The sequence below is a fragment of the Apteryx rowi genome, unplaced genomic scaffold (genome assembly GCF_003343035.1).
Source record: "Apteryx rowi isolate R43461 unplaced genomic scaffold, aptRow1 scaffold_565, whole genome shotgun sequence".
NCBI classification, from domain to species: domain Eukaryota; kingdom Metazoa; phylum Chordata; class Aves; order Apterygiformes; family Apterygidae; genus Apteryx; species Apteryx rowi.
In genome coordinates, this window is record NW_020450833.1 from 156,813 (window position 1) to 174,602 (window position 17,790).

Sequence of the window (17,790 nt, forward strand, 5' to 3'; positions counted from 1 at the left end):
ACTCTGTAAGAGAGGCGTCATTTGAAGGCTCCAGTACTTTAGAAGCCTTCTTCAAAGTTCAGGGTAGACCAGCAAAAAACCCAGTACAACCATCCTGAAGTGAGGGAATGTAATCAGGAGTTATACCAGCAGAATTTTACTCTTATCACCTCTACAGTGAGCCAAACCAAAATCCCAGAAGTTAACTTTTGGAAAGTCCTGATCAAGATGTAGCTTCTATCCTAATAATGGGCTGAACACCAAAGGCTGGAGCAGAACTCAGCAGAAGATGAAAATTGCAGGTAGGCGTCATGGGTCAGTCCATAYACCATCCAGGACCTGCAACACCCTTCCCTCTTTAAGAGCCCTGCTGCCTTTGCAGGTCCAATGACTATAATATTTTAGAAGATGCTTCTCCAATCAAAAAGGAAGCTCCAGAGATAAGTTGTCTTWGAAGGAAAATCTCCTCACCTGAAACACCTTGCAGGTGACCCACCTCAGTATTCCCAAAGGATATTCAATGGGTTTCACTATATCCTGATTGTTTAGTTTTGCCAGTGATCACAGCAAACACCCCCACAAACCCACCCTCCCACTGAAGAGAAGCAGTCAACAGGGCAAACATCAATATTGGGGTGACAAAAAAAAGGCAGGAGGAACAAAGCACTACCATTGAAACAGTCCATAGTGATGTAACGATCCAAACGTCCTCATCACTTCTTGGCCTGTCCTTTCATTTTCATCAGAATCTCACAAAATTTCTTTGGCTATCAGACTTTGGAGAGAAATTGCTTCAAACAGAACCATAATATAGATGCAGTACTGAATCAAGTGTGCAGTTTATATTTATACTACAAAATGAGTTTTGGTAACCTCTCCAGGTTCATGGCCAAAGGACAGAGAAATCCCAAGCTACGCAGTCAACAATAAGCACAATGTTCAGCGTGGGCTGACAGTTCATCAGACACAATCCTAATCCTTCTTTGTCCTCTATTGCATTTCAGCATACCAATATAAAAGTGTTTAGGTTTCACTTTTCTTTTTAAAAAATCTTCAAACAATACTGGGGTATGTGGGTGCAGGGAAGGGGTGGAGAACGAGCTGGGAGGGGGGAGGCAGCAAAAGGAGCCAGAAAAAAATCAGAAATAGAAATGCAAACCAAGATGTACACCCTTGCAAGAGAAATATCAAATCCCACAAATCACAATAAAAATAAATTATTTTTGGCACCCAAACACTTGGAGATTGCAAAGCTGTTGATGAGAAAAGAAAAGAAAAGAAAAGAAAAGAAAAGAAAAGAAAAGAAAAGAAAAGAAAAGAAAAGAAAAGGAGGTGACCACCATGGAATGGCTTTAACACCTGTTTCTACACACCTGCAGCAGGTGCAAACAAGGATGACAGAAATTAATCTTGTTGTTTTCATTTTTGTAAAAAGAAATGTAAAAATTCATAACACAATTTTACACCCATAAAAGAGTAGACTAACAATCTAGTTTGCAATGCCATGTTTCTGACTTTGGTTAATAGTTTTCATAGTGAATCAGCACTTGATACCTGAAAGGCTACAATCACTCCTCCAGGTGGCAGGCTTGTATTCTCTTTTAAACAGATAAAAGTTTTTTCTTTTTTTTTTTTTCCTTAAAATGTGTTCACATTTTCATAATATACAGGAAAAAAAGTAAGCAGTTATTTGGTTTACTTTAAGTCCATTTAAAAAAACTGGCTTTTTCTTTCTTTTGGAACTAATTCTACAACACACACACACACACTAAGTGTTGTGTATTTTTTGTTTTGCTTTCATATAGGAAAACCCATGGACATTTATAAACTGTTCCGTCCTTCTTGTAGTTTTCTCAGTCTTTTACTTACAAGGATGATGAACAGGTATTTTCACAGAGTTCGAACGGTTATGTTTCTGTTGGTGTTGTTATTTTGTGTGTGGTTTGGTTTGGTTTGGTTTTTAGGAGTTTTCTTCCAGAGAGTCTGTTAAAGACTCCATAGGAACTGCTGTCGCAGGCTCGTGTTGTTTCAAACGTTTAATTGTGTTCTTCAGTGCTTGCCTCTTATTGCAGAACCAAACTCTAACTACTTCACGGTCATAGTTCAGTTTCTCGGCAATCTCTGTCATTTCCTGCCCAGAGGGGTGTGTGTTCTTCTCAAAGTGGGCATTCAAGATCTCAAGGGCTTGGGGCGTGAATGAGGTACGCCGCTTGCGCTTTTTGGATGGTTCGCTTCCGATAAACTCAGTAAGGTTCTGCATACCTGCTCGATGGCGGGCCTCAGCCTCAGCCATCCACCGCTCAAGCACCGGCTTTATCTTCTGGGCACTTTTAGGGGTGATGTCCAGCTTTTCAAACCTGGCAGGATACAAAAGGCCAGGGTTCAGTTTGGCTGTCAGACTGCTAGCTATAGTGTTCTCTTGGGCTTCCTGTGGTAGGAAAAAGTGGCTTCTCAGGATGGTGTGTCTGAGGGAAAATTGAGAAAGAAGAGTCTTACACTGATGCTCTGCCAGGGTGGGACTTCCTGCCTGCCTGACTAAGTGACTGGCAGAGGTAATTTACAATGGATTACGAAAACTATCAGATAGGTATATATATAAATATATATATAGCTAGACATTTAAGCCAACACAAAATGAACACTACAACAAAATTCCAAGTACACTACATAATACAGGCTATAAGTCCAGTTTTTGTATTTCTGATCACATTCAAAACCCTTAAGGCTAAGCCTAATTACAGGAAATGACATCAAAGGCATTTTTTTTTAATCATCTCATCTTTGTGATTAGTCCTTTTGTTTCCACTCCCATCCTATGTTGTCCAAATGCCACAGCTTTAATAATACAAACCATTGGCAGCTACTAGCCTTTGAATATCAGGTTTCCTTTCCTTTCATTTTTCAGCAATTTTCACTGTTTGCAAGTTAATACCATGTCCCTTTTCTGGGTCGGAAAAAGATTCCCATAGCTACTGTGGTGTTCAGCTGAAACAGCTGGACACTTTGCAATTATCTTGACTACCCCCACAATGTGCTAAGACAGACTCATGTTTTCCAGATGAAACCCAGCATAATAGTCTACTAATATGCTGTGGCACCAAGCTGGGTTTATTGCAGGATTTCTGCAAACTGTACCAGAATGATATCATTTCCTGTAAATGAGGTCTTCTATATATCATTTTGCCATCAAAAGTCTTTTGCCAAACCAGATTTTACAAGTATTATAAAACATCTGGAAAAGCAGCCACACAAAGCTTTAATCCTTTCAAAAACGAGCAGAAGAGCTGAAGTCACATTTCAAGCCTTATACACACTTGTTTCTTTCATTTATCAAGTTCATCCTCTCTTGCTATGCATTTAAAAAGTCTTAATCCAGTTCCTCTGATGCCACCCATTTGTACTTCTCCACTTCGCCTATGCCCACCCTGCACCTTGCAGTACTTCACATGGAAAGAAAACAGATACTGTGCAGCAATATTGCCCTATCCAGCCCGCCTGGTGCTGAAATGCCCCTGCCGCCGCTCATCACAACGCGCCTTGACGGTGAGACAAATTGAACCAATGTCTTTGTGGAAAACAATTCGGTGACTGGAGCTGGCAATATTTACTGTCTATATTCAGTGAGTGGCAGCTGCAGAAAATATTCCAGCAGGAAACAATGCAGTTCTCACAAAGAACAAGGCAAGAAATAATTTCAAATAACACTCCAAAGAATTTATGACTGGTGCCCGGAAACCTATTGTGGTATTGACTGCAAGGTGTCCTTCCTTGGTGTCCAGTGATATTTCAATCTGCAGTTTATGCCTTAGAACTTTTTGTGTCTAGTTAAGAAAATGCAGGTTTTTTGCAGGCAGAACACATCAGCAAGGTGGTATATTGTTGATATGCCCTGCAAAGGGCACTGGGAGACTCTACTTGTGGCTCTGAGTTGGTCATTCAACTTGCTTATCTTTCTGCCCCTTGCATTACCCTGGAGTTCATACTGAAAACCCCTTGTCACCATTAAAAGAAAAGCTGAACCTATTGCTTCTGAGGAACAGCGTACTGCCACTGAGGCAGCTTGTCTTGATGCTTAGCAAGAAATGTACAGTCATAGCCAATTATTACACCCCCAAATTATAGCCATTTTGGGGTTGAAGAAAGTAAAGCACTACAACCTTGCAAGTATTTGGAACCAGCTTCTACACCTGGTCCTCATGATCTGAGTAACTGGTTCCTCGAAGGAGCTCTCCACAGAGGGACTCCACATTTTGGTTGTTAGCTATATTTGTGTTCCAGCTTCATCTTTGTTTGGATTTTCTTAATAACAGGCTAGTTTCTTAATAACAGGCTAGCTTTCTCTTAGTTAAATTCAAAGCATCCCCAGTGTTTTTTTCAGCTGTAAGGTAGATGGAAGAAATGAGAAGACAACGAACTAGACACAAGCAAGGGAAACTGCAATTTATCAATTTAAAGTATAATATGTTAAACAACAACTTAAGGAACAACAAATTGGCAATTGCTAAAAACTCTGCCTGTTTTAAGCATTCTTTACCAACTGACCATAGGGAAGAAAAAAATAAAATTAATCCTTAGCAACAGGGAGCAATAGCATTCATATCATTGGCATCGCTTGTTAGTGTTGATGGTGCAGTACATGTTGTTTGGTATAACGATATACAAGCCTTGAAACAAATTTCCCAGCAGTAGTATCCTTRTATAGACTGAATAAAGGTTATTTTCTACAGGGAGGTATCTTATAAGAAAAAACAGTAGGGGAGGCCATAGAAGTGAGAGGATCCTATGGAGCTTTTTGTATTTAACAACAATCAATGGGTTTTATGGAAAATCATTGAGCAAAATGCGAGCTGCAAGCTCACTACCCCATACTGATGTTATTTATAACCTTAGTCTTAAACTGCAGGAAAAATACACTTCCGTTCTATGGGGAATACATTAAAAGTATAAAGAGCAGATAAAAAGACAGAGCATTTCATGGATCACCAAGAACAAAATCCACTTAAATGAGCTTAGAGTTGGTTTCTTGGCTTTCACTGATGGAGAAGGACTATAAGGCATTGCCCAAGAGGAAAAAAGCTGTTACCTAAGTGTGTTTGTTACCTCATGCAGAAACATGGGATTACTGTAACACACATACATGCATACAGGGTGTTTGCTTCTAACTACCTGACTTTAACTCTGTCAAGACTGTATTATCATTTCTTATGATTAGGGCAGATTTCTACTTCTCCTTTGCCTACATGTTTTTTTTTAAAATAAGCCTTTGGGTGATAAAAGATGGTTCGCTGCTGGTTCGCAAGATAGCAGAAAGGATAATTTTTTTCCCTTCTGTGTTGCCTAGGTAAATCATCATTAACATCCTATATGTGAAGTGCTAACCACAGTAATACAGGTTTTAACTTAGCAGGGATGCAGCCATGAAATATTTGTTCAGTAACCCTATCTGTAGAAAATGGCACAGTATGAAGAGGGTCAGCTGGTGCTTATCCAGCACCAGCAGGGTCTCCAGCTCATCTAGTGAATTAAGTCTAAATGCCAGGAACATTGTTTCTCACTTGTTTAAAAAAGAAGAAGGGGAAAAAAAAGACTAAAGTTACTTTAGGAGCACACAATAAGAACATTTTATCTGCCAGATACCAACATTATTGGCTAGTTTAAGTCCCAGGTTAAATAATAGGTTCTAAAGACATATGACTCAAACACAAGCATGCTCCTCACAATAAGGTGAATAATTATTAAGAACAAAGAGAGGAGAATAGAGTTTATGATGTAACTTGTTACCTGCAGATGGCAGACTGGCTATAGGCTGGGCCTTCGGTGGCACTTAGAGCTTGGCCAACTTGAGTCTGTGTCAGGCCAAGGGAGAGGCGCCGGATTTTAAAAGCTTTGGCAAATTCTCGGATTTCCTCCAGATTCACCCCATCCACCTCTCCAGTGGCTGTTTGAGGATCTGTTGAAATATTTTTTTAATAGTGTCAGTGCTTCATGTCACATAAGAGTGGAAAAGGCTTACACTAGATTTCATTGTCAAAATGTTTCTTTCTGGATTTTTTTCATACTTGTCCCTTTCTCTTCTTTCCCAGAAACAGGCTGGTCCTGTCAGAGGTGTCACAAAGCATGTTCAGATTGCTAAAACACTAGCTAGGCTGCAGCATTTCCAGGTGGTGGTAAAAGATTTTTCAAAGGTGCTGAACTCCTGAAAACGTCCAACTCCTTTCAGAGTCAGTGGGTGTAGCTGGGCCCCTCACTGCCATTTGTGCTTTGGAAAATTTCCACCAATTTTGACAAATCACGTTCCCAGTTTCCCCTTCTTATCACATACACAAAAAGGGTTGGTGTACATTTATTTGCAGTCTGTGGGGAGGGCTGAACATATGCACAAACTGCCTGGGTTTTTAATTTGAAATCAAGACTTTCCACTTCATCTAAAATTAGCACAAAATAAGGAAACTCACAAACCTTCCCTCCCTCTTCCATACCACCCAATGCAGAATACCATCCAAATATCCAAAACAATCCAGCAAACAAACAAGCCCAGACAAAATACTCCCTTTAAAAATTCCTTCATTTTATAAATCAGTTCTTAAAACATGCCCTTCTGGGAAGCAGCCTTTCAGGCTTTTCATTCCGCCTCCCATCAGGCTGATAATCAAGGAGCAGTGTATTTGCAACATCAGCCATTACATTTCAGATGGTAATGCTGCACAATTTTTTACTTTTACATTAGACCCTCAGAAGATAATGCTTATGATGCTGTGAGAATAAATCTGTCCTTCCTCTCCATAGCAGTTTACTGACACAGACGCCTTTGTCCCCAAAAGGGCACATAATAAAGGATGTCTACTAGAGAGCTCCTTTGCTGCTGGATAACTYGGTCAATTTAGGACTTATCAAGGGAAATGACACAACAGCTGGAGAATGGAACTTCTTTTCCCCCCCCAAGCTACTGATCCCTGGCTAAATAAAAGCATTTGCCAAGCTGGAGCCAGCATGGGACTGGGATGGTGGAAGATTTCAAAGTGTTGTGCAATCCTGTGTGTAGTGAAGCCATTCTCCCAGTGAGACATCTCTATTGTGCTTCACCTCATTCCTCAGACTTCTTAGGTGAAAAGTTTTCAGCACAATAACACATCAATTTCTGTAAATGCAAGCAGTTGTCCAAGGATGGTGCTAGACTACATTACTGACTACATCATAGACTACTATATTCTGAACCCTATATTAGAGTGGCTCCTGCTAGTAGTGCTATAGTTAAGTGCTTGCCAGCATTACAGTTACAAAGCTTTTATTTTCCAGGGTTTATAAGCCTGATGTAAAACTCCCTTAGGATGGAAATGTCCTATAAAAAATCTTTTAGTCCAATAATAGAGAGACAGAGGGAAGAGGTTTTTCTGCTATATAAATTTAGCCTATATTGACTAGCAGCTTGAGTGAAAAAAGCACACATAGCAATAGGATTTTAAAAATACTTGTGTATGTAACCGTGGACCACACAAACTATGCATACAGGCAAACACACACACATGCTGAGCCTGGTTTTGACAATGGTCCGCATCCAGAATTGTCCTTCCTGTTGTCAGTGTTGTGCTTGAGCTCACCTGTACATACATGCATGCACTCATACATTATAAACCAAGGGCATATATTATTTACTTATAAGTGGTGGGGGCTATGACAGGGGCCACTCAATTTTGTAAAGTAATTGCTTTTGTAGATGTGAAATATTCCTACTTACCCCATACATGGCCTATCTAGCATATCAGTTATGATTTTCAGAGACACAAAAAGGAGCTGGATGCTTATCTGCCCTTTGGGTCTTTGAAGAGCCACTGATAAATGTACAAAATGTCATAAATGATAATGGCCTCAGAGACTCCCTTGAGTAAAGTGCACTAAGATGGTGACCTTCCTCACCTCTTTCCTTCCTTCATTTTAAGGCCTCTGACTRAGGTTGTTAGGGATGTGACAAAGGACAATTCAGGTCTTCCCAGAGAACTTTAAAATGAGTCTCCAAAGTAGCGAACTCTATTGCTACTGTCAGCTGTAAACCCCCCCAACTCCTTTTAAGAAGAAAAAGGGAGGCAAGAAAGCTAAGGGGTTGTTTGCTTGCACATGTTTATAGAGAAATTCTGCTGAATTCTCCTGGATCCTTCTGAGATGACACTGTTGCAAAAGTGAATACCATGGAAGGTCCTTTTCTGCATGGGGACCTTGGACCAGGAACAATTAGGCTGAGCTCTCCTTGAGATGAGAAAAAAACCTATGATATGCTTCAGGATAGGGGAGTAGATTCTTACATATGGTGGAATATCTGTTGAGAAAGCAAGRCTTCATTCTTATATATTATTTTTGGGAGGAGGAAGGTACTACCAGATGTGGACCAAAACACTGAATCCTTTTATTCCCGAACTSTGGGGAAAATAGTGTTTGTATCAAATCAGAACCAGATCTACTTAAGGTGCGATCAAAAGCCAATTGAAATCCATGGAATTAGTCCCTTGATTTCTATCAGGTCCATATTACTCAGATAGTACTAGGAAGACCATTTTATTGGCATCATCATTTAACAGCACAGGTCCATTTTAGTCTATTGCCGTTAAAATGGCATCAGTACATAATCCTGGACTTTGTGGACTAATGCATATGCATACAAAAATATACACATATAGACAATGGACTTTAATAAATTCTGAGCTCTCAGAACAGTTAAGTGTATAGTTTACTTCACATTTTAGGAAGAGTACTTTACTGAAGACTGTAAATGAACAGGTGCTTTTTAAATTAAGTGGAGATCCTAGAGAAGACAGCACAGTGCCAACCACAAAATACCAATTTCATTGAGTGGTTAGGATCTACAGTAGCGGCATCTAGATTAAAGACTCCCAGTGTACATTATGGCTCAATACTCTACGACTGTTGTGTCTATGAAACTATTAGGCCCCTGGAGAAAGGCAAGACACTTGTCTGGGACCTTGGCAGGGGACATACATATAGCAGAACAACAAGGAAGCCAGGTAAAATTCCCCCAGATGTCTGGTGAAGGTTGACAAGCAGAGTGGAAGAAATAAAATCTACAGTCTCTCCTTCCTTCTGCACTGAAAACCTTTCTTCTTACTGAAAGGAATACTACTCCCACTTCTGAATTCTTCTGAAAATCCTGTGTGAGTTTGCTTTGTTCTGGTGAGTGCAAATTTGCTCTGATTTTAATAGTTATGGTAAAGAGTTGCTACAGAGAAATCAGTGCATCCTGAAGGAGAAAGCAAATTTCTGGTGTGCAGAGTTTTGCCATGGAAGGGGTTACAGGTGACGCATTCCCTAGTTAGACAGAAGGAGAAGTAGCTGGCAAAGGAAGTCCAACAGAACATAAATTGGGTAAGAGGCAGGATGAGACACTGTTAAGGGGAAATGGACTCGAGCTCAGGAGAGAGAAAGAAGGATCTATTTGTGGGAGGCATTTCAATTTTATGGGAACAAATGACAGTAAAATAAATTTGGAAGGACAAAAGGAACTTCATGGAGACACAAGCCTCCGAGCATGAGGGGAAAACAGTGATTTCCATGAGGAGAACATATAGTGGGAAAGGTAAGGGAAAGGATGCATCTGAGAAGAGGGAATTGAAACAGGAAAAAGGAGAAATGATGATGTAGAATTGAATGAAGAAGAGAAAACAAAGAAGAGAAAAGAGAACATAAACAGGATGAGACAATATGAAAAAATCACATAGAAAAGTCTGGAAGAGTAGAGATGAATCTTGCAGTCCTTGCTTAGGCAGAGCTTCTTTTATAATGTCCTTTCACCAGAAGCAACCATAATTTTTGTCTTTAGAAGAACTAGCACTGGTTGGGGTAGTGAGGAATGAAGAGGTAAGAATGGGACAAAAGAGTAGAAACTATGAAGAACGCAACAGTCCAGGGAAAAAAAGGACGAGAAACAAAAACACAAAGGGAAAACAAAGTAAATTATTACAGGGCATCACAGCAGGAATAAGTCTATAAAATAAATGAGGGGAAATAGTGGGAGTTTACGGAAATGCGCCTTTTTTAAAACTAGAAAACATATTAAATAAAAATGTAAAATCATAAAGAAAATACACCTAGAATGAAAGGAAAAAAGAATAAAAACATGGAACTCTAAAGTTATTAAGGCCCAATTCTGTCCCTTTTTGCATAGTACTTCAGTAATTTCACTGATGTCAGGCAGCTACTGGCAGAGAGAGTTAGTCTCTATGAGTAAGTGTGGCAGAATCTTACCCCGAACAATTATTAAATTACTGAAGTTACATTCCTCTAAGCAATGTTCAGTCTTCCTTCTTATAAACAGATAAAGGTAGCAGAATATGCCTGTTTTACCTGAACTTTACTATATTTGGCAAAAATTCCTGGAATACAGCAAATCTCTACTGACATGTTCTGCTCTGGGGCCTCTACTGGAGGGCTAGATTGCAAGATTGCAGCTTTAGAATGAAAGACAAGGAAACAACAATGTTGTTGCTTTAGGAGGGGTAGCGCAATCAAAGAGATGCTTAGGAGGCCCCAAGTTGTTTCTTGCTGCCCACATGCCTTATGGCTTTCTTTCAGAACCACTGACCCACTGCAGGCCCCATCCCACTAAAAGGCTTTGAATGGACTTCAGTAGACATTAGACTTCAATTGCAGACATGTTACACAAAGCTGTGCTAGCCAGTGTGTGAGCTGGGACGCAAGGAAGGCTCTGTGCGCTTGTCGGCCATATGCTCGTCGTGGAGAGTTAACAGGCGTGTGGTGCATCTGCCGTCAGTGGTTGGCACCCAGAATCTGAATAGATTCTGCAAAGGAGCAAGGCAGGGAGGAACTTTCCGTCCATTTATTTCCCTGTGCACAGGCACAGTTGCACACACATTAGTTTTTAGTCACCTAAAGCAATTCTGAAGTTTGTGAAGATCAGGTAAGATTGTTTGTCTAAAAAGGTGGTATTGTCAATGGCTAAGAAAAACTCAAGTATCTTGTCTGCCTTTTCACGCTTTGTTATATACATGGTTTGATCTTTCCCTACTGAACTAACTGGATTTTCTTCTTTCTTGTAGGCTCTTTTCATATTACTAGAAACTTGCAGGTAGCTTGCTTGTGTCCTGGAACACCAGCATCTTACATGCTACCTTCAGCAGGCTTATACATTCAGCATTAGCTCCAGTTTCTGTTGGGTTAATGTCATTACAAATACGCTGGACAACCATAAAGGATCACTGAGATGAATATTTTGTTTCTGACTGWGCGAGAGCTCCATGTAATTGGCAGAAATAAGCTGATCTGCCCACTGCACTAAGCACTCTGTTGGCTCTGTTGGGCCTGCATGAAGCCCTGATACATAAATTTAGATATCACTTCCAGAACCTGTTTGCATATTAATTCTTGTCATGCTTTTTTTAGGGGATCTCTGTAGATATCCATTCTCTTTTAGAATGCTCTTAAGATCTGTGTCCTTGTGCATTCCCAGCCATGAGACACTCCTCAGTCTAATTGTATGAAAAATATTTTCTTTACTCTGTTTGAGTTCCCCACCTTTTGATTTAAGTGAGCTGTTCTATTTTGAGCAAGGGAGAACATAAACACTTCAACTATCTTCTCTGTGCCATTCATTACTACAGGTAGGGTATTGACTATGGCTAAGCGAGATTTTCCATAGTGAGATAAATTTCAGCTAGTGCAATTCAACCACTTCTGAGAATAAGGTTAATAAAATACACTGTTTTGCCCAGGATAAAAAATTCTAATAACCTCTTTCCTTTAAAAAGCTTCAATTTCCCTACATCTTGAAGCGTGGCCTTGATAGATGTCAAGGAGATAACTTTTACACCAGTAATGGCCTTTTTGCCATCCCAAGCAAAAATCTGCCTCAAGGAAGTCCAAGCTCCTAATAAGGAGTGGGGATTTGATTTTGGAGTGGAGGAAGAGAGGGACTGATTGTGCAGAGAAGGACGGTAAGAATCACCGGGATAGAGGAAAGAAAATGGGGGAAGAGAGGCAGCAGCAAGGTAGATAAAACAAGGTAGAAGAGGATGACAGGGAATATCTGATAAAAATGCCAGTAAAAGAAACACTGAGATGATCTGATAAATCCGGGGACAGAAATTGATTGGGAGCTGGAAGAGAACTGAAATGGGAAGAGGAATTGAGGGACGGCTGACTGAAGGAAAAGGGCTGCAGTGCAAAGGCAGAGTAAAAAGGAATAGAAGTACTGATGCAAAGGGAATGCAGATTGTGTGGGAAACAGGGTGAGGCAGAAATGGGACGGGGACAGAACAAGCGGTGGAAGGAGTTGAGCCTGAGAGGAATGAGTTAAAAAGGTCTACGTCTACTCTGCTCTCAGTCAAATCCATGAACGCAGCATGTGTCCTATTCCCTTTTAGAGTAGGACCAACAAGAGGATAACACAATCTATCAGCTTTTCCATTCATTCAATGGACAGAAGTCTTGAGGAGATCTAATATTTCCAGCTATGAATGTAAACATTATCTCACCATATGACTGGCTTACTACTACTCTGCTTTTGCAACAACCTTGAAATTTACCTACGCAAAAATGAAGCTAAAACAACATCCTTAAAGTAGCACAAACGAACACTCAGAAGTTACAAAATGCAGGAGTGATAGTATCCCACGAAACAGTGTCACCTAGTCTTTGAGCAGGGGATTACCAGTTCTTTTTCCACAGACCCCTGCCTCATTCAGCGCACAGGATGAATTGTGCTTCATTGCTGAGAGACTGATTGGTGCATCGCCTTTTTATTTGTTCAGTGTGTGGCCCTAGACCTCTGCTAAAGCTCTTCACCAAAAACATAGTTATTCATTTCCTCTTGAGCTTTTCTATTTTTTTAAATCTTAATTTATTTTCCTATGTTTCTACAAGATGAGGGTCTTCCCCTTCTCATTCACAAAGAAGCAGACAGATACGAAGGGAAAAAGCATTTTTGGGTATCCAGTCTAGGTCAAGTAGGAAATGATTTTTAGACCGTGGCTTTAAATGGTGTTTTATACACTTCCACAGGGAAAGTGCACTTTGGATTGTAACTGTGAATGCCAGGTTCTTCTGTAAATTAAAATGCAGGGTCTCAAGCTGGATATTGAGAGAGCACTTGTGAAAAATATGTTTTAAGTTACTTGTCTGACATTGCACTGGAATTATGTGGCAGAGAGAAAGCTCTAGCTCCTCAGCCCTCTACTACCTAAACTAAGACCATCCTTCACCCTTCTACCATTCCCTGTCTCAAATGTTACATAAATTTGGAAGGAGCTTAGTGAATAAGGCAGGGAACAAACCCTGGGACAACAGCCTCCTTCATTATATAAGTCTGATTCATCCCCAGAGCAAATCCATTGGGAACACACTGAATGAAGCATGAGAAAAAAACAGTGCGTGATTTTAATCACAACATATATCGATATCATAAAATACATGTTACAAGAGGAGTTGAATACTGTTGCATAAACAACTCTTTTCTAGTACCTCCTGATTTTTGACTGATTTACCTTGTAAACTTAAAAAGGTTTCTTCCATGTTGCTTTTATTGTGCAGAGAGCTTATCTATGTGGGGAAATTGACTGGAATAACTATTGTGGGATAAAGTACCCCTCAACAGTTATTCTAAAATATTTTTTTTGAATAAGAATGGCCACAAGAGAAGCTATTCTGGACTAGCCATTGAGAAGTAACTTATTCTGCACTAGCTATGTTAGTCAATTTTCCCACATAGACAAGGGTAAATTTATGTATTTTTTTAACATGAAGCATCTTATTTGTCTTCCTACAAGCTTGTCTACATAAGACGATTTACTGACAGAGCAATAGCAGTATATTTATATCAGCATAATTATATCTATATATATTTTATGTGCTTACAGCTACCCATGTGGATGTTTTTATTCCAGAATAAAAATATTCACACTGGGAGTTATACCAGCATAATTTTACCACTATACCTCTGCTAGTAATTTCCCCATGTAAAGAATCTCTGAAGTAATCCAACCAAGATTTTTTCAAATCTTCCTTCACATGACAGTTTTTCTAAGCCCTTCATAAGCTTACCTCAGTCATATATTTTACATCCTCAGTATGGCCTGTGCTATACTGTTTTTTTTACTTGAAAAAAGTACATGCAGTATTTTTGAACAAGGTCATCCAATATACTCACATTTTTGCAGGTGTGCAAAAACTGTTAATGCTTCTTGTGTACACTTTTAACCTGCTGTTACTGCTATGTAAAGACCAAAGTTAATATTAGACTGGTAAGACTGATAAGGTAATAGTGAAGAACTAAGAACTGCGTGATTGGGAGAAAGGAGCTGGTCAGGAGCTCAGCTGTTAAAATCCTAACACTGAAACTCAGTTATTTCACTTCAGTGTGCTTCTGTCTCCCCTCCCACATGTCACAGTTCTTTCTTGCTTAAACTGTGCAAGCTTTTTCTGGCAAGGAAGGTCTCTTGCTCTAGATTTGTACAGCGCTTGGATTTGTAAAATGGTTTGCTACAATAATGTACGTAAACTAAGGAACAAGCAGCCTAAYTAAAAAGTAGGAGGGGATGCCCACTGAATTTGAAGCAATAGAACTCATTATACTGACCGATTCAAAATTTTCTCATTTCCAATGAATATAAACTACATTTTAGTTTTAAGAATTGCCCAGTGTCCACAAAGTCAGTTAAGGGCTGCTAGCATTTTTATGACCATTTTTAGTGTTGACTGAAATTTCTCAAAGCATGTTTACCCTTAGCCCCATCCATCACAGCACTTATCAGTCCTTACTGGCAAGAGTCAGTGTAATTAGCAATAAACAATCTATTATATGGAAAAGAGGAGAGAAGGTAGATCAGTAAACTCAGCAGTGAGGAGGACAAACAGAGGGGAGAAGTAAGGAGAGTCAGGGAGCAATACTTACTGCTGACTAACTGGCCAACACTCAAAGCTGAAGAGGAGGAGGATGAGGAGGAAGAAGAGGAAGCCTGACGCACTGGGCTTTGAGACATAGATGCTTGATTGTGAGCCAAATGCAGGAGATTGGGTTGTGAGGCTGCTTGTCCCACTTGCGTCTGGGAGGGCTGATGGAGCTATATGTTAAAATGTAAAAATAGGTATTTAGAATATGAAGCAGTAATAAGAAACTTTCAATGCACCATCTCACCCTTCTATTTCCAGGGAACAAACCCCATAGGAACATTAAACACCATGGACTCTGTTTAGATGACAGAAGGTTTCAATAGGAGCAATCTGAGCTGCCTTGAGTTCTGACTTCCCATTTTTGCTCAGGTTAATCAGATACTTAATCTAATTAGCAGCTAAATACTTGTTTGAAATGAGTGATGGGAGATATCTGACATTCCTAGCAGCACTGGTTTAATAAATGCATGTCCTTACCTGTTTTCTGACTCATGCAGTCAGACCTTTACTCCCTACATAGATTCTCATATAAATCAGCATGGTTTCAGAGAGGTCCTTTCATACTGTGGGACCAGGGCCAAGAAGAGTGGGAATGGGGAAGAGAAGATAGGGGAGAAGACTGTAGGAGAGGTTTTATGACACTGGATAGAGCAAACAAATTAAAATGTTGAAATCCTATTTCTCGATCTATAAATTGTCCTTTCCTAGTGCCCACAGTGAAACTTCCGAACCCTATTCACACCGGGACTGGGTCAAGTAAGACATATCTAAGAAGTCTGGCAAGTAACAGTAGATGCAAATGATACACTTATATATGAATCTGGCTTTATGAATTTTACAATTCTTTAGAGCCTTTGGTTTTTCTTTAGGGGAAAGGAAAGAACCATTAATCCCTTTCTGCCTATAATAAACTTTCATGTGGGCTTAAAAACTAAACGCATTCTCCGCTACTGATTTTTATGTAAAACTGCCTACAAATTTGAAGGGCAGTCTTTATACAGAATGAAGGTACRCCATGGATCTTACAGTTTTGAACTGGCTTCTTGTATTCTGGTACAGCCTTTCAAAACCTAATAATACAGTAATACCCAATCCCAATACACTAAGATGACTGGTACTTATTATACCTTTATACTGTGTTGATTCTTGATCTTGACCAAAAAGATTGCAAAAATGTACTCAAAGGCTTCACTTTTAAGTGACAGCCATTCTTTCAGTCCTCAGAAAGCAGAAGAGATAAAGGGCTATTTGGCATTGCTCAAAGTCAATAATTCAAATCTAATTCTTGCATTCTAAGGTGTATAAATTTTTATCTTTTGATATTTTATTGAACAAACTACTCAGAAAAGGTGATGAATTCATTAAGAGTACTCAAATTATATATAATATGCTCCTGAAACACATAGAAATGACTGATGTTAAGCGGACAAAAAATTACATGGTATAGTAGATGAATGTATCTGATCACATTCAAGATGACATTTTTCTGTGGAATACACTAAACAATTTTAATGGCTTTATTCTTCTTACGGATCTGCTTAAGACTAGAGAAAAATTACAACTCCTTCGTTTACTTCCCACATGGAATAATATAATACAAAACAAAACCAGCAGCTTTGAGTTACCCTTTAATTATGATGAAAATTATTTGTGTAAGTCAATGATGTCCAGTTTCTGACTTTAGCAGGGATCAATAAACAGAAACATTTTATTAACTTGAGGAGTTTTTAACAATTATTAAAAAAAAAAAAGGGCACTGCATCAAAGGGATAGTAGTTAAGAAGGTGACTGAAAGACTTCCAGATTTCAAATTCGTGCAAGCATTGAGCATCTTTAAAAGCCTTTTCCCTAAGGGTTGGATTTTATTTATGGATAGCTCCTAACCTGGAGTGTCCATGCACCTACTATAGGATGCAGCCTACTCGTAGGGAAGGAACCCACTAGGAGGGCTTGCCTGCCCTCCCCGCTGCAGTAATGGCCTTCCCCACGCATCGTGCCCACACCACTGCAGACTGCAGCTTTCAGAAATCGGACTGGACACAGGCAGGGATTTGGGCCTGGGTCTGTTATCAGACACACTCTCTGGCAAAGCTAAAGATTTCAGCCTAGGCAAAGGAAGGAAAATATTATATTTAGATGGGTTGTATGCTTTCAGACTGGTTGGAACAGTCTTAAGGATGTTAGTGTTTATCTGTGGGGACAGAGAAAGTAACAAATGATGAGAGAAGAGCAAATGTACTGGCTACCTTTAAAAAGAAAGATCTGCAAAATTATAGACCAGTCAACTTCAACCCCTGGAAAAGTAATGACGAAAATAATCAAACAGTTTTTAAGCACCTGCAAGAAAACAAGGTAGTAACAGACAACAAGGATTGTTAGGAACAAACTGTGTCAAACCAATCTGATCTCCCTCTAAGACAGGGTAATTGGCCTTGTGGACAGGAAAAAAGCAGTAGGTGGTTTGACTTTACAAGTCTCTCAACGCTTCCTTGCATGACATTCTTTATAACCCAAGGAAACATAGTTTAGATGAAAGTACTGCAGAACAAATGTAAAAATAGTTAGAGAGCAAAACTGAGAGGATAGCTATCAATGGTTCACTGTCAAAATGGAAGTGTGCATGAATGGTGTCTGTCCTGGTTCTGGCACTACTCAGTATTTTCTTAATGACCTAGATGATGGAAAGGAAATAAAATGCTTACTAAATTCATGCATTGATACCATGCTGAGAGGGACTTTTGATATGCTGGAACACAGGACCGGAATTAAAAATGATCCTGTCAATTTGAACACACCATCAACAATGTGGTGCTGTAAAAATGAAGAAAAGGCAACTCCCATACTGAGCTGTATAAGCAGGAGTGACATCTGCAATGTATGTGCAGAACCTTCTCTTCTTGT

General features: G+C 39.6%; 1 protein-coding gene across 1 annotated transcript in view; it reads right to left on the minus strand.

Moving 5' to 3' along the window:
- Positions 1-1,621: 1,621 nt before the first annotated feature.
- The window catches only part of POU6F2 (POU class 6 homeobox 2), a 311,703-nt gene continuing 295,534 nt past the window's right edge, over positions 1,622-17,790 (minus strand). The window contains exons 8-10 of the mRNA XM_026082027.1: positions 14,891-15,059; positions 5,761-5,929; positions 1,622-2,444 (exon numbers count right to left, since the gene is read on the minus strand). Coding sequence (XP_025937812.1) covers positions 1,940-2,444; positions 5,761-5,929; positions 14,891-15,059 — 843 coding nt within the window. The 3' untranslated portion in view covers positions 1,622-1,939. The remainder of the gene's footprint in view (positions 2,445-5,760; positions 5,930-14,890; positions 15,060-17,790) is intronic.